At 37.1% G+C, this 22,644-nt stretch overlaps 2 protein-coding genes across 17 annotated transcripts in view; one reads left to right on the forward strand and one right to left on the reverse strand.

Annotated features, from left to right (window-relative positions):
- The window catches only part of ARID4B (AT-rich interaction domain 4B), a 209,545-nt gene extending 199,285 nt beyond the window's left edge, over window positions 1-10,260 (reverse strand). For 4 of the 11 annotated variants that reach the window (XM_077168381.1, XM_077168371.1, XM_077168382.1 and 1 more), the window contains exons 1-2: window positions 9,551-9,973; window positions 2,874-8,669 (exon numbers count right to left, since the gene is read on the reverse strand). Coding sequence is in view for 4 of the 11 variants with exons in the window: in XM_077168380.1 (XP_077024495.1) it covers window positions 8,615-8,620 (6 nt within the window). In the remaining 7 variants the exon portion in view is untranslated. Of the gene's footprint in view, window positions 1-2,873; window positions 8,670-9,550; window positions 9,974-10,025 lie in introns of those variants that run through there. The other 7 variants (XM_077168373.1, XM_077168380.1, XM_077168378.1 and 4 more) reach the window with 7 other exon arrangements.
- On the forward strand, window positions 10,100-22,434 carry GGPS1 (geranylgeranyl diphosphate synthase 1). Of its 6 annotated transcripts, none has more exons than XM_077168387.1 (5): window positions 10,100-10,580; window positions 10,888-10,973; window positions 15,104-15,196; window positions 19,628-19,698; window positions 19,929-22,434. In XM_077168387.1, the coding sequence occupies exons 3-5, from the start codon at window positions 15,127-15,129 to the stop codon at window positions 20,688-20,690; spliced, it is 903 nt and encodes a 300-aa protein (XP_077024502.1). In that variant the 5' UTR covers window positions 10,100-10,580; window positions 10,888-10,973; window positions 15,104-15,126; the 3' UTR covers window positions 20,691-22,434. The 6 variants fall into 6 exon arrangements, with proteins under 6 accessions (XP_077024502.1, XP_077024500.1, XP_077024505.1 ...); XM_077168385.1 differs by having other exon boundaries at window positions 10,100-10,543; XM_077168390.1 differs by having other exon boundaries at window positions 10,100-10,543; window positions 10,893-10,973.
- The last annotated feature ends 210 nt before the right edge of the window (window positions 22,435-22,644 follow it).

Genomic DNA, 22,644 nt, shown 5'->3' on the forward strand with positions numbered 1-22,644 from the left:
CTCCCTATAATCAGGTAACATGATCCTATACACAGAAAATCCCAAAGGATCTACAAGAAATTTACTAGAGCTAATAATTGAATTGAGCAAAGTGGCAGAGTATAAGAACAGCAGCCCAAAATCAGTGGTGTTTCTAATACCAACAAGGAAATCAAGGAAGCAGTTTCATTAACAATAGCAACTAAAAGAATGAAATATTTATGAATAAATTTAATCAAGGATATAAAGAAATTATATATCCAGAAAACCACAACTTTCTTCTTTAGAAACTAAAGAAGACATAAATAAATGGAAAGATTATCCATACTCAAGAATTGGAAAACTTAGTCATTAAGATATCAATCTATATATAAGCAATTTACAAATTTAACAAAACCCCAATCAAAATTCCAACAGAAATGGAAATGGAAATGCTTATCTTCAGAAATGGAAAAAGTAATCATCAGCTTCACATAGAAGGCAAGGGACCCCAAGCCAAAACAATCTTGAAAAAGATGAACAAAAGTTGGAGAACTCAGACTTCACAATTTCAAAACTTTTTACAAAGCTGCAATAATCAAAACAGTGTGGTACTGCCACGAAGACAGACATACAGACAAATGGAATAGAACTGAGAGTAAAGAAATAAACCCACATATCTATGGCCAGTTGATTTTTGATGAGGGAGCTAAGTTCACTCAAAGGAGAAAGAACAGTCTATATAACAAACGGTGCTGGCAAAACTAGATAGCTACCTGCAAAAGAATGAAAATGGACCCCCCCACCTCATACCATATACAAAAATCAACTCAAAATGAACCAACAACCTAAGAGCTTAAACTATAAAATTCATGAAAAAAAACATGAGGAAATATCTTTAGACTTTTTAGTAGGCAATGTATTCTTAGTCTTTATACTGAAAGCTTCTGCAATAAAAGAAGAAATAGATAAATTGGACTTCATCAAAACTTATGTGTATCTAGGGACATTTTCAAGAAAGTGAAAAAAGTCAACCAACAGAATGGGAGAAAATATTTGAAAACCACAGATCAGAAAAGGATTTATATCTAGAATTTATAAAGAAATACCACAACTCAACTACAAAAACACAAATGGTAAAATTAGATGCTATGGGCTCCGTCCTTCCAACAGAAGCTTTGAACTAGCAGAAACATTTAAATCAAAGTTAAAGAACTGCAGTAATAGGACAAGAGGTAAATCAAGAAAAAGGCCACTTAGCAGTAGGATCTACAGTCAACTAGCGGGCCTGTATTCCCAGCACGGATTCTTGGGTGGATTCCAGGGAGAGAAGAGTAACCCTCATACACACACTAGGAGTATATATATATGTCTGGATCAATATGACTGAAAGTGGCCTAAGGAACTCACTGTCCCAGGACTTACTGTGAGTGTGGTAGGCAGTTCACAGAACTCTCCTACAGAATGCTGTAGGCAAGCTGTCAAATGGTGCCACCTGGGGTAAGGAATTACTGACTGTAAGACACAAAATGTAGTGAGGAAGGGCTGACAATCTTAACCATGTAAACAGGAGGAATACTTAGGACCAGGAGAAAATACCCAAGACAAAAATGCATGTGAAGAAAGAACCTGGGTGGCCTCTACACCTTAGTCTTGGGTTATTCTCTAAAACTCATTGTGTGGATAAACCTTGAAGGAGAGCACTCTCCCACAGATAAATCTGCAAAGACTAGGAAAAGCATTTTCTTCTTCTTTTAAACTCCAGACATTCAAGGAAAGCTCTGTCTTAACACTAGTGGAGTACAGTATGCCATACACCATCTATTTTCAACACCCTGCAATCCTGACATTCATTTGTTCTCCCTCATGCAAAAACATTTCTGATATTCTTGCAAATAGTGGGGACAGCCAAATCAGTAGGCTGAGCCCTCGATCTTGGGGTTCACCCCTATGAAACATTCCTGCAAAGGACAGGCTAAGCCTACTTAAAATTAGCCCAAGACTCACCCCCAGATAACATCTTTTGTTGCTCAGATGTGGCCTCTCTCTCAGGTGAACTCACTGCCCTCCCTCCTACGTTGGACATGACTTCCAGGGGTATAAATCTCCCTGGCAATGTGGGACAAAATTTCTAGGATGAGTCAAGACCTGGCATCAAGGGATTGAGAAAGTTTTTTTGACCAAAAGGGGAAAGAGAGAAATGAGAGAAAATAACATTTCAGTGGCTGAGAGATTTCAGAGTCCAGAAGTTATCCCGGAGGTTATTCTTATACATTACACAGATATACCTTTTTAGTGTATGTTGAAGTACATATAACTGTTGAGCTGTATTCCAGTATCCTTGACTCTTGAAGACAATTGTATAAGGTTATAACTTTTACAATGTGACTATCTGATTGTGAAAACCTTGTGTCTGATGCTCCTTTTATCCAGGGTATGGACAGATGAGTAAAAAAATATGGACAAAAAATAAATAAATAATAGGGAGGACAAAGGGTAAAATAAGTTGGGTAGATGGAAATACTAGTGGTCAATGAAAGAAGGGGTAAGAGATGCAGGATATATGAGTTTTTCCGTTTTTCTTTTTATTTCTTTTTCTGGAGTGATGCAAATGTTCTAAAAAATGACACTGGTGAAGAATGCATGACTATACAATGATATTGTGAGCCACTGACAGTACACCATGTATTGATTGCATGTATGAAGATTTGTCAATTAAAAAAAAAATCTACAATGCCCACAGCATCTCTTATAAAGGGGGGGGAACCAAAAACCCTGCAATGGCTCCCTATTTCTATCACAAAGAAATCCAAAATTCTTAACAAAGGCCTCAAGGATCTCAAATGATCTGAACTCCAACTCCCACCCCCATTACCTGTCTTATCTCATCCCCTACCATTCTTTATCCTACTTACTCCACTCCAGCCATTCTGACCTCCTCACTGTTCAATGAACATGTCAAGCACATGCCGATTTTAAGGACTGGACTACTAAGATACCCTCCTTCCTTCAAGTATTTGCTCAATTGGCTTCTCAATAAAGGTTACTATGACAACCTTATTGAATATCCCAGCCCATCTCAACTTCCTTTCTCCACCTTATCCAGCTCCCCTCTGTTCTTATTTCCATACTACATATTTTATAACAAATGATAGACTGTATTTATTATGCTTATTTTTAATTGTCTGCCCCCTCTCTTTAAAATATAGGAATCACAGAGTTAGGAATTTCTGTTTTGTTCGCTGATATATCCCAAACGGCTAGAACAGAAACTAGCACATATGCAATCAATAAATGCTGAATAAAAAAAAGTCTAACTCCTTGGTGGCCACTTGCTACAACTACATGAAACACCAGAGCTAAACACTCAGCTCTCAATGGGGCTATCACAGATAGTGTTTTTACCATAAAAACCGAAAGGTCCACTGCTAGGTACACACTTAAGAGAAGTGAAAATAACCATTCACACAAAAACTTACACACAAATGTTCATAAAAGCCTTATCCATAGTCGAAAAAAAAAAGAACAACCCAAACGTTCACCAACAGAAGAATGGATAAGCAAAATGTGCTATATACATAATATAGAGTATTTTTTATTTGAAAATAAAAAGTAACAAAGTACTGACACATGCCTCAACATGTGGATGAACCTTGAAAACATTACGCTAAGAGAACGAAGTAGACACAAAAGGCCACATACTGCATAATTCCATTTATATGAAATGTAAAGAATTAAGCAAATCCAGAGACAGAAAGTGGACTAGTGATTACGAGGGAGGAGGGGGAGGGAAAACTAAGAATCAAAATGCCTTTTTGGCTATACCCAGTTCCAAGAATCCCATCCTACTAATCGCAGCAAAGAGATTTTAAAAGGAAAGCTACTTATCTGTGAGTGGCAGCAAGTAAAACTTTTCCCTCACATGCATTCCATTCAAATCCTATCCTATCATCCCCACCTTCAAATATATAAGGAATACAACTACTTCTCAACATCCAGTCCGTCACTATCGCTCACTAAAACACACAATGGCCTTGTAACTGGTCTCCCTACTTTCACTTCCACTCCCTCCCGTCTGTTCTGTACATGCCATTACTGTTCTTTTTTTTTTTTTTACTGTCAGATCACTTCATTTTCCCTCAAGACCCTTCAATGACTTCCTAAAACTTCAGATTTTATTCTAAGTTCTTACCATGTCCTACAATGCTTTACATTGTACTGCCCTTGCCTACTAAACCTTATCTTCTACACCCAGCCTCAATTGCTTCCTTTTTGTTATGTCAAGCTCATACATGACAAACATATTTCACCTCAAGGCCTTTGCACTTGATGCTTTTTTCTGCCATGAATGCTCTTCCCCCAGATAATTGAACAGCTTACTATATCAGGTGTTTCGCATGTATGCTTAAACGTCATCTCCTTATCTTTCAATCTAAAGTAACACCATCTATCACTCTAAACTCTTACCTGATTCTGCTCTATTTCTCTTCTTAGTATTTATCACTATATGACATCTTTTTTTTTTCTTAGTGTCTGTCTCCCCTAATGGGAAGTAAACTTCATTAGGTAAGAACTGTTTTGTTCAGGGCTATATTCGCAATACTAAGACCTATGTGTGGTACAGGAGGGTACACGATTATCTGTTCAATGACTGAATTTACTAGCTGAGCCGGCAAAACCACATTCTTTAGTAAAACACATACTCATCTAGAATATTAAGGAAATTACAATAATCAAAGAATTAGCAATATGGACAGAAAACAAGTCAATATTTTAGAAAATTACTTAATAGTCAAAAAGACCATAAACTTATAGCACAAAATATACTTATTATGGATCTAAATTTCTTTAAGTATTATAGTTACATTTTAACTATACAGAAGTTAACATTCAAACTGGATTAACCAAGCCTCTGACTTCTCTTCATTCTACCTGCTCTGTTAATCTTACATCTTAAGGAATAGGTTCACTTGTATGTGGACCTCACATAGGTCCCCTTAAATACTCAAAATTCTATTCCTCTTTACTCCAAAGACAACATCCTTCAAATGGCAGTAACATCCATTTAATTACCCAATGCGGAAACCTCCATCTTCCTCCTGTCCCAGAGTGAGTTATCAGGTCCTGAATTCTACTTCCTAAACATCTCAGATCTTTTACCTCTGCTCACTCCCACTGCATAAGTACATTGTTAAGGCCCTTAGTCACAACTCACTTTGACTTACCTGTAGTTTCCAGACCATCCAGAGCTCCCTTTTGATATATTCACTACAATACTACCAACATAATCTTTCTAGAATGCAAATCTAGCATCTTTACTCTTCTTAAAAACCTTCAGTTGTTCCAGGTAGTTTTCAAGAAAATTTTCAACTCCTTAACTTACTTTCATCTCCCCTCACTGCCCTCTTCATTCCCTCCCTGACCAAATCATGCTTTAATTTAATCCAGCAGTAGTAAACTATTTAGTTTTCAGACACGCTACCTTAAATTTTTTCCTCCTTATTTTCAGATACGATGTTCCCTCTCTGAAACAATCTTTTCTCACCTTCTTTGCCTAGCAAAAGCTTTAAATCTCAACTTAGATGTCAACTCCAGAGAGTTTTCTGTGGCCCCCCACCCCTGATTTAAATGACCTCTTTTGTCCTCCCACAGCACTTAAACCACAATTATCATACGTTTAACAAGTACTCTTATAATTCAGTATGCTGTAATTTTTGCCTTGACTTTTGCTTTAATATTTCTACATAATTGTGAGCTCCTTGAGAGGTGTTCTGCTACCTTATTCCCCTTCAAACCACACTGCCTGACACATGGAAACAAAGAAAGAAAAGGAGAGTGGGAGGGAAGGAGGGAGGAATGAAGGAAGGACAGATAAGGAAGAGGGTATTTAAAAAGGCATTTGAATCAATTCTTTATTTTTATATGGTCTAAGTCATTGAAGAGAAAATGGGACATCTGAAAAAACCATTCTCCCCAAATTCTAAATAACATCATCCAAATCACTTATCCCCTTAAAATTCTGATATATTTAGCCCATCTCATATCAAAATTTACTTCAATGCTAATAACACCCACAATATAAAGGCAGGAAATTATTAGGAAAAAATTGCAAAATGAATCTGACATAAAATTAAGTCTTTTTATAATTACTTATAAACATCAATAACTTATTTCCTGATAATTTCTATATACGACATTGAAAGGCCTAATGAAAAATACGAAAAACAGGGTGCATGGGTGGTTCAATGGTAGAATGCTTGCCTTCCATGCAGGATTTTTCATATATATATGAAAAATAAATCCAACATAATACCAACATGAAATCTAAGTTAACGCACAAATGGCCTGTGTGTTACAAGTCACGTTTTCTCAAGAACACATTGTGCAAAAATATCACAAGACAGAGAAACCTAGTCAGAAAAGGGGCTTTATTTAAGTAAATTCTTGAAAGTAGAACTACAGGAAATAGCCTGCTAAAATACATAATATATATATTTTCCTTTATTTGGGAACTTCAAAACAACAACCAAAAAAGTATTACTAAATACTGCATTCCAACTTTCAATTACCTCAACATAGTCAATAGTTTTTAAAAATCTTGCCACTAATAGTGCAAGAACAATACAAACTTAAAATATTGCTTGAAAGTACAACTATGTTTGGTTTGATGCATTAAATGACATAATCCTTAAATTCAACTATTATGGTACAGAAATTGGAAACATGAAAAAAATTAATACCAATTTAATAAAGCTTTTCAAATTATAGTTTTGCTAAAACAAAATATCAGTCATGAACAGCCTCGCATCTTTAACCAAACAGAAATTAAGCTGTAAGAAATAATCTGATTTTAGTACTAGTGATCACTTTGCCAAAAGAAGACTTCTACTATACTTCAAATAGCAGGAAGTTCTCTTTGCATAAAATTAGAAATTTAATAACTTATCCTTTAAACATTACTGGTACCTATTTTTAAAAGGCAGTAAGAACAGAAGTCCTCAGCACTTAAAAGTGGTAGTTCTAAAATGATACAAAAAAATCTGCATCAACCTAATGCTTACCATGAAACTTTTAAGGCTAAAATTTCCAACTTACTTTCGTTTTCAAGGACAAGCTTAAAAAAACAAAAACAAAGAAAGAAATGAAAATTTAAATCTAAAAGATCTAAACTAACTACATTTCTTTTAATCAATTTATAAAGTACCTAAGATGCACAAGACACTGCACTGGGAACTATGATAGATTACATTTTTTTAAAACAAAAACCTGTATTATTCAGCTTCTGAACTCTCTATATTATTCAACACAACAGTAAGGAAGACAAAGGGTATTCCTAGAGCTAGAGTTTGTGACTAGAAAAGGATTCATTTCGGAAACATTACTGGTTTTTTGGTTTTGTCTTTTTTTTTTTCATTTAAATAAGAGTAAGATGGAAATTCATAGGTAAGAACTATTTCATATAAGAGTTTACAGCGCCCCAAACTCAAGAAGAAAAGCCTAGAAAAAAATGAACTAAACCCACTCTTGTATAGGAGATAAATGTTTAAGTTGCCACAGCTTTTACTTTCTTCCATAAACACAAGCAAGTATTACAAATTTTAATCCGGATGCAGTACTTTAAAAGCAGTATCGATTTTGAAGAGAAGTGGAATAAAGTTTTTTTAAAATAGTTCAAAGGCACTGACAAAAGTAGATATTTACACTTCAGCATACTATACTATCTGTTCCATTTCTTTATCAGGGAACACACTTTTCAAGCACTTCTGAATTTGTACTGGATGAAAATATAGAATATGCTAGTCTTTAAGTGCCACCAGTTGAATATAGACAATTCACATATCTAAAGCTTTTTACTTCAGAATGCATTAAAAAACTAAACAGCATTCAATTACGTATTTTCTAAATTGAAAAAAGCTGTGTGTTCTTATACCATTAAGCAAATTGGGCCTCTCAGATAACTATCCTGCATTCAGTTGCCATGCTTAAATTTAAGAGAAACCTGGCCATCAGCTTATCACACATCACAATGTAACACAGCAGCTGAAAATTTGCAGACCAAAAGATCAAAATTCAAAAACAAACCATATAACTCTAAATCCCTGGAAATTAAGAGAACTGCTATCTCTAAACTGTGTAAAGATTACCATAATTTTCTTGAAAAAACTTCCAAAGAAGCTCATCTTTGTGTTTAATCAAATAGATTTTCTGCTAAAAATTTACAATACTGTTCACACAATAAGAGATTTTCTTTCATCAATGTAACCGATAGAACCACAACACAGTTCAGCATTTAGAGTCAGATTACTTAATCTGCTCTTTCAGTTTTACCTTTCAAAGCATTTTAATTCATGCAGTTTCCTATTTTTACCGGCAAAATGAAGCGCTCTATATGGTAGGGTGATGCTCAATGAGATATTCGGACTCCAACTCAAAAAGACACAGGCCCCGAGTATCCTATCTGGCAGCAGAGTCCCTGAGCTGTAGATTTCCTACCAGTTGACCCCCATCGTTACCCAGGCAAGAGTTCGGGGACCACGGCACCAAACACACCTTTCTCTTCAAAACTCAGGGAAGCCCCACACAACGACCTCAGTCAAATACCCTACCTTTCTGAATTCTCTAACACCAGAGGTTCGTTTTCTGCAGGCAATCTTACCTTCATGATGACTCCGGGGCCACAAGCCCCCCGATAACACCAGATTCACCTGCACCTGGAGTGGAAACAAAAAAGCACCCAGTCAACCCCACAGGCACCCCCTGTTCACTGGCGGAGGCGGAAAGGAACCAGTGAAACCTCTGAACACCGATTAAAGCGCCGGAGAGGGCGTCAGCCCCCTAACGATTAAACAAGGATTCGGGGACTCCTCTGGCCTCCCTATCCCCGCAAACCCAGCCAACTACACAGCTCGGTAGCTCCCGGTCCCCATTGTCGGGACCCGACGGAGTTTCCCGTCTCCGACAATGACGCCATTTCTGTCAGAGAAGAAACTCACAACAAGCCCGGAGTCCGACACGGAATCGGTCACCCTCCCCACCGCTCTTTCTCGCCCAGCCGAGCTGGTCCTCTCCCGAAGCGCCGCGCAGCACCCCGCGTCCAAGCGGCAGCCCGGCCCAGTCTCCAGGAATCGACCCAGCAGGGGCGCAGGAGAGAGTCAGACCGGCCGGAAGGGCTGCAAGCAGGACCGTCTCCCCCCGCAGAGCCTCTGTCCAAGTCCCGTTTCGAGGCCAGAGACCCTGAGAAGTAGGAGAGAATTTACACTTGGCCCCACGCTGCAGGGACGGGAGAAAACGGAAAGGCCGTGTGGCAGCGAGGACCTTAGGCAGCGCCCCCCAATTCCTGCCTGGGCCCCCCACCGCGGCCAAGGGCCGCTAAACCGCTGAGTCTGCGACCGCTCGGTCAAGGGGCGATTCGGACTCCATTCGGAAACTGCAGTAGGGGAGAAGGTGGGCCTCCCGGGAGGACAAGGCCCCGAATTCGGGCGCCCGGTGGAGAGACCACAACAGCCATCTACCCCCTGCTCCACAGCAAAACGCAGGGACTCCCAAAAAGACTCCCTTAGGGGACTGCAAAAGACCCAGAAAATGTCCCTACCTTCCTCGGAGGCCAGATCTGACCCTGGCACGTCCAGAATCCCCTCCCCTCCTCCCCCAAAACCAGTAGGCCCGGGGGAGAGATGGGGGAAGAAGGACGGCGGGTCCAGCGGTTGCTGAAGCTGAGGCTCCGGCTCCTCCTCCTCCCGCGGCGGCGACTGGTACCTTTGTTTGGCGGCCGCTCAGGCTCCCTCGTTGGGGGGAGGGGGAACGACAAAAATCACTCCCGGACTGGAGGTCCGGGCCCCCAAACGCTCTGCCCTCCAGAGGACGGCAACGATAGACCCTCTGAGGCTCCCTCCGGGCAGAGGCCCAGGCGATGGCCGTGGCGGCGGCAAGCTTCAGCTGAGAGTCTCCCTCCGCTACGGCACCCAAGCTCCTCACTCCGGACTCGACTGACGGGCAAACATCGCTTACCCCCCCAACCCCCCCTTCCCTCCTTTCTCCCCTCCCCTAGATTTTTCCCCCTCCCCTACCTCGTTCCCGGATGGCCTCTTAGACGACCTTGGATTGGTTAGAATTCTTTGGAACCCACCTATATCCTGTTCTTATTGGCCCCTCGGATACAAACACAGACGCCATTTTCCCACTAGTTCTATGGAAACAGAAAGTTATGCCTCAAAGCTTCACGGGGAATGTAGTCCAGTCTAGGAGGCCAATGCGCAAACCGCTTGCCGTTGAGAACTACAAGATCCGCAATGCCCCGCGCCCGCCTAAGGCGGGGGGAGGGGAAAGGGGGCGGGGGCGACAAAGCAGTGGGGGGGAGGCGGCTACGACGCCTGCGCAGTGTGACCGGGATGGCGCATTTTCTTGCACCGAGTAATGCGGTGTTGCTGGCCACCGAGGAGGGCGGAGAATTCTGTGGCGAAGTAGGGGGAGGGATATATGTGGTCACCGGGAGGAGCTTTGGTCTGAACTATAAAGTGGGAAGTTGACGCTCAGTTCTACTGTTACCGGACCGGCAACGGGGAAGTCGTGATATCATCGTTGAACTGTGAGCGGCAGTGGCGGTGGCTGGGGGGACCCGGATGGTGAGGAGGGCGGGGAAGGGTGGGAGGCGGGGAACCGAGAGGAAAGAAAGAAAAGAGAGTGAGGACCCGGATGCTGAACCGGATTGTGTATTAATTTTCCATCCGCGGGTTTGCGAGGGTCGAGGGGGCGGGAGGAGGGTTAAGTGATGAAGTGGGGCGGAAAGGGGCATTTGAGCCTAGGAGGAAGCAGAAACCTCCCGGTCACTTGGGAGTCTGTGCTAGGCAGAGTAAACATTTGAATTTCCTTTATTAAACCTTTGTTGAAAATCTGCCTCAAAGTTATTTAACTACCCTCCCTGTATCTCAGGACAGTTTTCTTCAGACGCATGATCCCCCGGAGTTTGAATGGAAGGATTCACTCAGCGCTTCACATCTACGCTTCACATCACATTTGTATGTCTCTACTAAGCAATTTTGAAACCAGAACCTTCCATTAAAAAAAAAATACTTAGCATGATAGTTTCACTTTTTATGCGCAAAGTTTTCCTCTGATGTACTTCTGTACTGCGTTGGAAGGTACTTCCGCTATTACATTCATTCAACCCTTCACATATTTTTGAGCTCCTACCACGTGGGAAAAACAGTATGGTTCTTCCCCTCAGGAACCAAGTCTAGTGAGACTGAAATTAAACAAAATAGACACACGAATCGGTTAAAATGACAACTGTGGTAGGTGCTACCCTGAAGAGTTACGCGGTGGTAAGGAAAGGCTTTCCCGACAAAGTGAGGATTGACTTCAGGTTAAGGAGGAGTAGGATAGCATGTTGGAAAGCCTTGTGTCAGGATGAAGAATTGAGGTTGGAGAGGTGAGCGGGGAGCCGAATCTTACAGGGCTTGTTGACAAGTTTTATTCTTACTCTAAAAGCAGTGAAATATCGTTGAAGAATTCTCAGTCCGAAGGGTGATAGAACCAGATTTAAATTTCGCAAAGAGCAGTGAGAGTTAAGTGATAAATTACAGGAGTGAATGCAGAGAAGCCAGACAAGGAGGATATTGCGGTAATAATCCATCCACACGGAAAAGAAAATCTGTTGTTTGCATTCCTGTTTATTGACCCACTCTTGGAACAAATTTAAGGCAGTTTTTCCGTTTTGAAAGTGGAGTAGTTTCACACTATCTCATGTAGGCATTCTGTAGGTATTCACCCTGAAATAGTAGAGATCATATAACACATTAATAATGCCTCTTTACTTTGTGTAATATAAAATTTCTAGCTGTGATAAATAACTATTAATTGGCTAAGTTGCTAAGTGGGAATTCTCGTATCTCTCTGAGCAAAATGGATATTTTTTTATTCATAATTAATGTTTAAATTGAGAGATAACATCAGCCAAAGCTCTAAGAATGGAAGCAAAGTTTATCTCACATTTCATTGCAACACTTTGTACCTTTTATTGAACCAGACAAACAAAAGAGCATTCTTGAAACTTGGCTTTGATGATTTTTAAGTGTCACAAAGTTTGTGTCAAAGATACAGACATGATTTTTGCTCTCAACCTAGTTGGGAAGAGATGGCTACTAACTTTTACTAACTTTTAAATAATTAGAGACGTGTGTAAGAGATGCTTTTACTATTCTATCTTCAATTCTGTCCAATAATAATGTTTTACCTAGGCAATTATTCTATTTAAGAAAATTTGCATCTTCTTTTCTTTCTTTAATCTCTAAGAATTAGGTAACCTATATCAGAGTTGCAGTTAGCTGGTAAACAGTACATGTAATAAATTTGGATTATTTCCTGAATTTTTTCCCTTATGACATAGTTTGTACTAACTGCTAGACAAGGTACATTTGCATTCCTGTTTATTGACCCACTCTTTGAACAAATTTAAGGTAGTTTTTCCGTTTTGAAAGTGGAGTAGTTTCACACTATCTCATGTAGGCATTCTGTAGGTATTCACCCTGAAATAGTAGAGATCATATAACACATTAATAATGCCTCTTTACTTTGTGTAATATAAAATCTCTAGCAGTGATAAATAAATGACTACTAATTGGCTAAGTTGCTAAGTGGGAATTCTCATATTTCTCTGAGCAAAAGGGATATTTTTTAATTCATAATTAATGTTTAAATTGAGAGATAACATCAGCCAAAGCTCTAAGAATGGAAGCAAAGGTTATCTCACATTTCCTTGCAACACTTTGTACCTTTTATTGAACCAGACAAACAAAAGAGCATTCTTGAAACTTGGCTTTGATGATTTTTAAGTGTCGCAAAGTTTGTGTCAAAGATACGGACATGATTTTTGCTCTCGACAAAAATGTTTATCTTTGCATTCAGATTGCTGAAAGATTTCCATTGTTGGAGTGCTGTTTTTTATGATTGTTTCACAAGGGTACTCATAGAGTGGATGATAAAAAATACAGTTTTTTCAGTACCAAAAAGTAACCTGAACTTTAACCATTTTCATGCTTTAATGTCCATTTGTAATCTCCCTCCAATAAAGAGTTAAGCCAGTAGAATTTATTTTTTAATTTGTCATTATACAAACATGAATATTTGTTTATTTGGTATTAAAGAGTAAGGATATTTATTCTATAGCTGGGGATTTTAATCTGAGATACATGTAAAGGATTCAGGGCCTATATGATTCCTAAAAAATTATATGTAGCATTTTATGGGTCTGCATGTATCTAGGTGAGGGCATATTCACTTATAAGCTGGGGTTTTTTGTTTAGTTTTTGTTTAAAATTCATAGCTTTTATCAGATTCTCAAAAGCTTTCTCTCACCAATGAGATGCATCATACTACATGGAAGCACCAAAACACTTAGTTGATGATAATCCGTGTGTATTCATTCAACCAACTTGAACACATGCCTACCATCTGCCTAACAGGACATAGAAAATGTAGTTTTATTCTTTTCTTCTGTTTACATGTTACACATCTTACACTCCAGTGGAAAAAGAAGTACATGATAAAATTGATGTGACATAACCCTTTTTCCCTTAAATCAGTAGCTCACAATAAATATTAAATACCTGATTCTCACCACTTAGGGTAGACTCAGCTCTACTGAGTTCTTCATTGTGCTGGTGAAAAAAATATTAGTTTACCAATAATGAGATGTCACTATGTTTACTTCAAGATTTTCAGATTTGCTTAGTGGCATGAGTATGAATCAACAATGTTTATTTACTGTAATATATGTGAAGACTCTCATATTTCATGGATTAAGGTATTAGACAAGTTCTGCTTCCCTAAGTATATTTTATACTTTTAAATTTGATGCTAGTAAGGAGAAACTACTGGAATAGCCTAGTCTATGAGAGTGGATGAAGAGCTCATCGTGTGAGATGACTAGGCTGTGAAAGATGAGTTTTAGTACTAACATTATGAAGTTACTACAGCTAATTTAGAAATTGAAGAACACCCCTGAATCTTACAGTAAATAAAACACCACCACACCCCTTTAGTTGTGTAACTAATATGCTTTCTTAAGAAACTCCATCAGAATCAAGTAAGGTGCAATTAAAAATGAAGGTTCCTTCCTAAGTTTAGTGAATTAGAAAAAAGACCTTTGAGTGGTCAAAATATAAATTCAACTTCGTTTCCATTATTCAAAAAAATAAAGTAAATATACCCTTACGCCTTATTATCGCCTAGCTTATTGTGAGAGAACTCTCTTCAGGTACCTTCCAATTCCAAATTCTGTGATTGCAACTCTAATCATGAACTGCCATTAGATACAATATTGCATTTAATCTTGTATTATTGTATCTTTAGTGCGGCTAAGAAAGTTGATTAGGAGAGAGCTAGTGATGCTAGAGAATAATAGGATCACTAGAGAATAATTTCCCACAGGGGGATATTTTTAATAAATATGACTGCATTCAAGTTAATGCATATCTCAAATCAGAATATCTGAAGTGAATTGATTGTAGAGAAATACAAGTTTTTTTCCCCCTTTAATTTTAAATATACAAGGCATATATCCATGTTAATAGTCATGACTGAAAAAAAAAGTGTGTTTACTAATTTATGTAATCAGTGAGATGTAGAGATAGCCTAATTCTGTGAATTTGTGTTGGCATTTATTTGATGGAAACAATTTAAGCTTTTCACTGTGATTACAATAGGAAAGGCTTAATATAAGTATATACCTAAGGAAACCACTTAAAAACTAGCTGTACCGTTACAACAATGTAATCACTTGAATGAAGAATTTTTTTAATTGAGATATAATTTTTGTGCCATACAGTTCACTCATTTAAAAGGTACATTATTCATAATGTGTGCAGCCATCACCAAAATCTAATTTTAGGTAACTGCTAATCTACTTTCTTTCTCTATAGATTTGCCTATTCTGAACATTTCATATAAGTAGAATCATGCAATTTACGATGTTATATGCCTGGCTCCTTCCACTTAGCATTATGTTTTCAAGGTTCATCCATTTCTAATTTTCTTTTAAAACCAAACTGAAAGTCTACTTTTTCAATAATACCTTTTTTCAAGAATACATGTTCCTTTGCATTTTGACACTGAAAGATGATTTGGTTATGTTTCTCCTTTTTAAAAGGTCAGCTTTGAAGTTTAAAAACAATGGAGAAGACACAACAAACAGTCCAAAGAATTCTTCTAGAACCCTACAAGTACCTACTTCAGTTACCAGGTAACTCTTCAGTTACAATTCATATAGGGTAGATTTAAAGTATGGTCACACCAGTATTAGCAAACAGATAAAGTTAGATTTGCCATCTCTTGAAATTTTCTGTTTAAAGTGGTGGTTTATGAGAAAATTACATAGAATTTTGACCTTTTTTTCTTCAAAAATACTTAAATATTTTAGTACCTCATTTGCATTCTTACTGTTTACAGATGCCACACATACCTCTTCCCAGCCATTTAGATAGTAAGGGAAGTGTATGCAGGTTTGTATAAACAAAAAGTTTCACTTATCTTTCATGTTCATGTTTTCTAGTATCATACACACTATATTTCCTTGACTACTAGTTCCTTGGAGAACTAAATGATAATGCCTCTAGGTCACAGTATGTGGATGCATAGCCCACATTATGCCTATAAAAAGGTGTATGGCCTGCACCTAAGCAACACCTGCCTAATTAATTGTGTATGTGTGTATACTATTTTGTTTTACTGTTCTTTTTAACTTTAAACTGTCTGGAGAATGATAATAAGTAAAAATTCATAAATATAACAAATATGAAATCTTATAAAAATAATTTATAGGGTGGTGTGACAGTGGCTCAGTGGCAAAGTTCTCAACGGCCATGCCAGAGACCCGAGTTCAGTTCCTGGTGTCTGCCCATGCAAAAAAAAAAAAAAATTCATTTATAAACCAGTTACTTGGAATTTGGGATACTTTCTCGTTCATATAAGTAATGTAAAAGGCAGCAAATTCTTTGACTAGACCACGAAAACCTACTAGTACATAATGTGGCTAAACAATAGTCTAATGCTGACCTCTCATCTCAGGGAAATTTTTCTATTCCTGTTCTAATAAAATATATCTCTCTGATAATGCACACTTTTTAAAATTAGAATCATTTCTGTTCTGGCACACCCTAATGAAGACTCACTTGCTAATGTCAATACTTTGAAAGAACAGAGGGAAACTTCTGTATCAGACCTAAGGAAGAGATGTTTGTTTGGTGTGAAATTTACATTTTGGGTAACTCATTATCTAATTTAACTTGTATAGTCAGTTTATTTGAACACCATAATTGCGTGGAGTCTTGAGTAGGGCATGAGGTCTTGTTGGTTTGTACAGGTTAGTGTAATGCCCCAATAAATCCCAGAGTAATTTGGCAGAAAATAAAAAAGTATTTTCAAGGTCCCCTTGGGGTACTAAGGAGAAAGAAGGAAATATTCAACTTCCCCATCTGGAAAATTTCTGATATTCTCACAAGCAGTAGGGACAACCAATTCAATAGGCTAAGCCCTATGAAATTCATTCCTGCAAAGGAGACGCTAAGCCTAGGAGTCACCCCCAAAGAACCTCTGTTGTGGCTTAGATGTGGCCTCTTTCTGAGCCAACTTGGCCGGTGAACTCACTGCCCTCCCCCCTATATGGGACATGACTCCCAGGTGTATAAATCTCCCTGGCAATGTGGGGCAGGACTCTGGGGATGAGCCAGTACCCAGCATCATGGGATTGAGAAAGCCTTCTTGACCAAAAGGGGGGAAGGAAGAAATGAGACAGGGTAATGGTTCAGTGGCTGAGAGATTTCAAATGGTTGAGAAGTTATCCTGGAGGTTATTCTTGTGCATTATATAGCTATCCCATCTCAGTTTATGATGTACTGGAATGGCTAGAGGGAAGTACCTGAAACTGTTGACCTGTGTTCTAGTAGCGTTGATTCTTGAAGAAGCTTTTACAATATGACCATGTGATTGTGAAAACCTTGTGATTGTGTCTGATGCTCTTTTTATCCATGGTATGGGCAAATGAGTAAAAAAAAATAAGAATAAATAAATACATAAATAATTGGGGGGATAAAGGGTAAAAAATTGGGTAGATTAAAATACTAGTGGTCAGTGAAAAGAAAGGGTAAGGATTATGGGTGTATGAGTTTTTTTTCTTTTCTTTTCTTTTCTTTTTCTGGAGTGATGCGCATGTTCTAAAAATGATCATGGTGATGAATACACAACTGAGTGATATTGTGAGCCATTGTTTTTATACTATGGATGGACTATATGTGTGTGAAGATTTCACAGTAAAAATTAAAAATTAAATTAAAAAAAGAATAGAGGAAAGACAGAAATGGAGAATGCAAAGGGAAAGTTGCCCACCGTTTAAGAAAAAGCTGAGATTGCTTTTGAGAGACATTTATTGAGCAGCTGGTAACTTTACTCATTTCAGCGTCTTCCACTGAATTTCTTCTGCACTTTACCCCCCTATTGCTGGACTTATTTTATAACAAGTTGGCATATACTGGTATGCCATAAAATATACTAGTTATCAGTGCTGACAAGATAATGTCCCCCACACTACTACCATGCAAAGCAAGGACTGCCTGTAGTTAAATTTTAACCAAATTCTTACCTATGTAATGAACTTCTGTAACATTTTTCTTAATCCTTAGTGTCTGGAAATAATATTTTAAAGCCATTAGATAACATATTTAAAACTCTCATTAAGTACCCTACTTTTTTTTGTTAGTCAAATATGTTGTTGATCAAATATTTCATCATGATCAAATACAACCTTGAAAGATTTTTCTAGAAATAGTATATTGTATTATGCTTAACAAACCTATTTTTCATGGAGTGTTTCAGAGTTTTTAGAGTGATTTGAAGGTGGGCCAGATCAATGTTTTAAAGTTACTCTTGCTAATAAAAGATGATAATAACAATATTAATATAAGATTTTGTGAAATATAATGACTTTTATTTTATTTGCCCTAGTATAAGTCACCAGATCTTAACCAGAGGGTGGTATTGGGAGTATAGGCAGAACAGGGGCTGCCAAAAGGGAATCAGTAATATTAAGATCTTAAAGAGGAAGCACTAAGTTGTATATTTGTTTGTTTTTAAATTTTGAGGAGTCTCTGTGACTAGCCTCAGTGTCCTGAGGGAGAAATGATTTGGGAACTTGAAACTATTAAGCCAGATCCTAGAATCAAGTCAAGGGTAAAAAATATTAAAACTAAACTATAGTGTCTGAAAATTAAGTCATTTATTGTAAATGACTAAACATTTGAAAGTGAAATAAGAAAATTTTACTCCACATTGATTCTGTGTTCTTCATCTTCTAAACTTGTTTTGAAAAGTGATGTGGATTACTTTTCAGAGTTGTGCCTAACAAGGATGGCCCTTAAACTAGAAAGCACAAGTATAAAGTCTGTAATTGCTACTCTGACCACAGTAGGTAGAAGATAATGTTTCCAGAACTTGAGAGTCCTTCTCTCCCCTAGACCACTCAAAGAAAATGAAACTGCCATTTCGATATGTGATGAGAGTTTATGTTTGTATTTTTGTTGCTCTGGGTGACTGACTGGTGTAACAAGGATATAAACAGGTCTTGGAAAGTAATGATTTTATTTCCTGAAACTTAACTTTTTATGTAACCATTTTCCTAAACCTTATCTGAAATTAGGACATTGTTATGCATTCACTTGAGCAGGAAGCACATAAAACATTTTTACTAAATGAACTGTTTGAATTTTTATCTCCCATTCTTTTATATTTGGGCTGAATCAATTTCTGGTGATAAATGTTGCCTGAAGACCTCTGTTGAGCTTTACAAATGAGAAAAAGAAATATTTAAAAACTAATGGTTAAAAAAAAAACAACTAATGGCTCTAGTCAAAATAAAGAGATTAGCTTTTGACTAAATTCAGGATGTGAAAGGGAATACTTCAGGGCATAGTAATCTCATTTTTTGATAGGAAAGAAGCAGCGCCTCATTCAGTCTCTAAAACCTAAATTTAAAAGTTTGATAGATAATTTGAAAGAAGTAATTTTACAAGGTAGTTCAATAACAAAGTACATTTTGTTAAAAGTACCTATAGGTCTCTCCCTGCTGATCAAGATGCAGCAATTCTAAGCAAAATATATAGTGCTAATTCAATTACCACTAATTAGGCTGACTTCCTTTTCAACAAAAGGAATGAATTAGACTATAATTCCTAAAAGTTCATTCCAATTCCAAAATTATTTTTTTTATTTTTTTTTACTTTTTTATTGTATAACATATATACAAAGCAAAGAAATAGAAAAAGCAATAGTTTTCAAAGCACTCTTCAACAAGTAATTACAGGACAGATCCCAGAGTTTGTCATGGGCTACCATACGATCCTCATATCCAAAATTGTTGTTTTTATAATATGAGATGAAAGGAGTGAACTAGTAGTCCACTTAAGTGATTTAGAATCTCTCTTACTTGCCCTAATTTTTAAACTTTGTGCATTTTAGGTTGTAAATGTTAAGAATGGTGGGCAAACAATAGAAGTTGAGCCTATGCAGTGGGTAATGGATTGATGGGGCTGGATTTTTAAAATCTGATCAAATTTAGAGGAAATCTCGTGTTTCTTGTAGTTAAAATATTAATTTTACCATCAAATTTTATTTTTAATTGCAGGTAAACAAGTGAGAACCAAACTTTCACAGGCATTTAATCATTGGCTAAAAGTTCCAGAAGACAAGCTACAGGTACTTAGACAATTCTAATTTCCTTTTTAATCCCCAACAAATCAACATACTAAATAAAAGTACTCCTAGCTCTTGACTTAATGACTTTTATTTTTAGGTTGTTAAATATCATTAGTTGTAAAAATTTATGATACTTGAGACTTTTCATTATCTTTTAGTAGTAATTAAAAATATATAAGCTGTTTTGAATTGTTCAATAAAGTGAAATTTTCATTTGTCTTTTTTGTTAGATTATCATTGAAGTGACAGAAATGTTGCATAATGCCAGTTTACTCATTGATGATATTGAAGATAACTCAAAACTGCGACGTGGCTTTCCAGTGGCACACAGCATCTATGGAATTCCATCTGTCATCAATTCTGCCAATTATGTATATTTCCTTGGTTTAGAGAAAGTCTTAACCCTTAATCACCCAGATGCAGTGAAACTTTTTACCTGTCAGCTTTTAGAACTCCACCAGGGACAAGGTCTTGATATTTACTGGAGAGATAATTACACTTGTCCCACTGAAGAACAATATAAAGCTATGGTGCTGCAAAAGACAGGTGGACTATTTGGATTAGCAGTAGGTCTCATGCAGTTGTTCTCTGATTACAAAGAAGATTTAAAGCCACTACTTAATACACTTGGGCTCTTTTTTCAAATTAGGGATGATTATGCTAATCTGCACTCCAAAGAATATAGTGAAAACAAAAGCTTTTGTGAAGACCTAACAGAGGGAAAATTCTCATTCCCTACTATTCATGCTATTTGGTCAAGGCCTGAAAGCACGCAAGTGCAGAATATCTTGCGCCAGAGAACCGAAAACATAGATATTAAAAAATACTGTGTACATTATCTTGAAAATGTAGGTTCTTTTGAATATACTCGAAATACCCTTAAAGAGCTTGAATCTAAAGCCTATAAACAAATTGATGCATGTGGTGGGAACCCTGCGCTAGTAGCTCTAGTAAAGCACTTAAGTAAGATGTTCAAAGAAGAAAATGAATAATAAGCCATTCTTGACTGGATATTACAGCTTATTTTAGTTGGGTTTTTTTTTTCACCCATCTTTTAGGCTATTACCTTTCAGAAAAATTGGACTAAGTTCTTGGTCTCTAAAAACTGAGTACATAGGGATGATGTGAATGAAGTAGTTTCAATTTAGAACCCCTCTGTACAGATAATCACCATAACACAAAGCCGAAGGAATTGGAAAGAGGCACATTTAAATAGGTTTAATTTGAATGTCAGAATGTGCTGTGATGGGACTTTGTAACCAACTCTGTCCTAATACCATGAATGATCTGTTGGTTCTTTCAATAAAATAGACTTCAGCTTCCAGGAACTTTTACCCAGACACGTCTATCTTTACTGTATTGGCAGGTCCCAACTCATCTATCCCAGTTCCTAGGCAGTGACTTCTTGAGACTTGTTTCTATAGCTAGATTGCCCAGAGACCACAGAAACTCTTCCTTTATTCTAAATGGTGCTGCTCAGGATTTCTCATTCTCTTTCTCCCTGGAAACCCCCTCACTAAAGTTTTCCATGGAAAGGGAATGATGAACAATAAGCACTCTCGTTCTTTTTTTTTCACACCCTCCAATTTTTCGTCCTTTCTTCCCTATCCCATAAATTCTGCTCTTAGAGAGGCTCTACTTAGTGAAATTCACTTGCTCCCCCAAGGTTTTGTGTGTGTGTATGCCCCAAAATGATTAGTATCTGAATACAGTAATGTCTTTTCATTTGGAAAGAAAAGAAAAAGGGTGTCAAGAAAAAAGTTTCTTAAGATGGAGCCTTTACATCTTTTTGTGTTGCCCCATCGTAAAGGTCTGTTTGCTTATCTCAACTACAAAGACAGGGAAAGTGCCCTTTTCCTTCCTACATACCATCACTACACCCCTGGAAGGCAATAGGTGCTTGAATGGAAAAGGAAGTAGATATCTTTAATCTCTTATGATTAAAGGAAAGAGAAAATGTTGACCTGAGATGTAGTGCCTGACTGAAAAGTAGGCAAAGCTATACTATTAAGAACTAATTAACTGGCTTTATGTAATGCCTTCCTTAACCCTGGCTCTGTTATCCCTTTTGTGTAATTTTCAGCTCCCACCACTGGAACTATTCTATGGCCCAAGAGGTGGAAAAAAAGGAAAAGAATACCTGATTCCTGTATTAGAAATGTTGTTAATACCTCAAAATGAAAGTTTGTATTCCCTTAGAAACATACTTTGCTTGATTGGTTCTATAGTATGTTTATAATCACCGTATACTTGTATGAAAAAATTCCCATGAAACACTCGGTCTAAATCTTTTGAAGAGTTGTGTGCTGCCTGTACTAACTTTTAAGATAATTTGAACTTTCCACTGCAACAGTGATAAGGAAACTTCTAAAAATCATGGTTATTTGTGCTATGGTATGGAAATTTGAACTTCGTGCTTATGAACCCATCACATTTTTTAAAAAGTTTAATGTTTATTCAAAAAAAATCTAATTCTTACTTTGTAGGCAGAATTTGAAGTATTTTAAATATAAATATTGCTTATAATTAAGTTAATTTTGGCCTGGTGCTATTCATGATTGTTTTACCATTTTTATCTTGTCTTTGTCAGTGGCAAAAATGCTGGACATTGAATTGGGGCTTATAAAAAGTCATTTTGAATGATCAAAAATCCCTTTTTTCACTTGATTTATAATCACAGCTGTTAATACAAAAAATATATATATAAGTTTAAATCCAATAAAATTAATTAATCTACCCAGATTTACAGTAGTCATTTTTTTTCTGCATAAAATTAAAGGTTGAATTTTGTTATTTAGAAAATGCAATAAATTTTGATACATTCATTTTTTATTTTTTAGGCTATGCAGCTTCAAAAAACAAATTGACTTTATTAATTTATTTGCCAAAGTAAAAAAGTGAGGGCTACTTATATAGCCATAAATCACTTTCAGACCTCAGCAAGAT

The sequence above is a fragment of the Tamandua tetradactyla genome, chromosome 7 (assembly GCF_023851605.1).
Source record: "Tamandua tetradactyla isolate mTamTet1 chromosome 7, mTamTet1.pri, whole genome shotgun sequence".
Taxonomy (NCBI): domain Eukaryota; kingdom Metazoa; phylum Chordata; class Mammalia; order Pilosa; family Myrmecophagidae; genus Tamandua; species Tamandua tetradactyla.

Excerpts from the sequence above, each read along its gene's own strand:
- GGPS1 (XM_077168387.1), top strand. The coding sequence starts at position 15,127 with ATGGAGAAGACACAACAAACAGTCCAAAGAATTCTTCTAGAACCCTAC. Across the intron at positions 15,197-19,627 it reads GTACCTACTTCAGTTACCAG|GTAAACAAGTGAGAACCAAA; the intron begins GTAACTCTTCAG and ends TTTTAATTGCAG. Across the intron at positions 19,699-19,928 it reads TTCCAGAAGACAAGCTACAG|ATTATCATTGAAGTGACAGA; the intron begins GTACTTAGACAA and ends CTTTTTTGTTAG.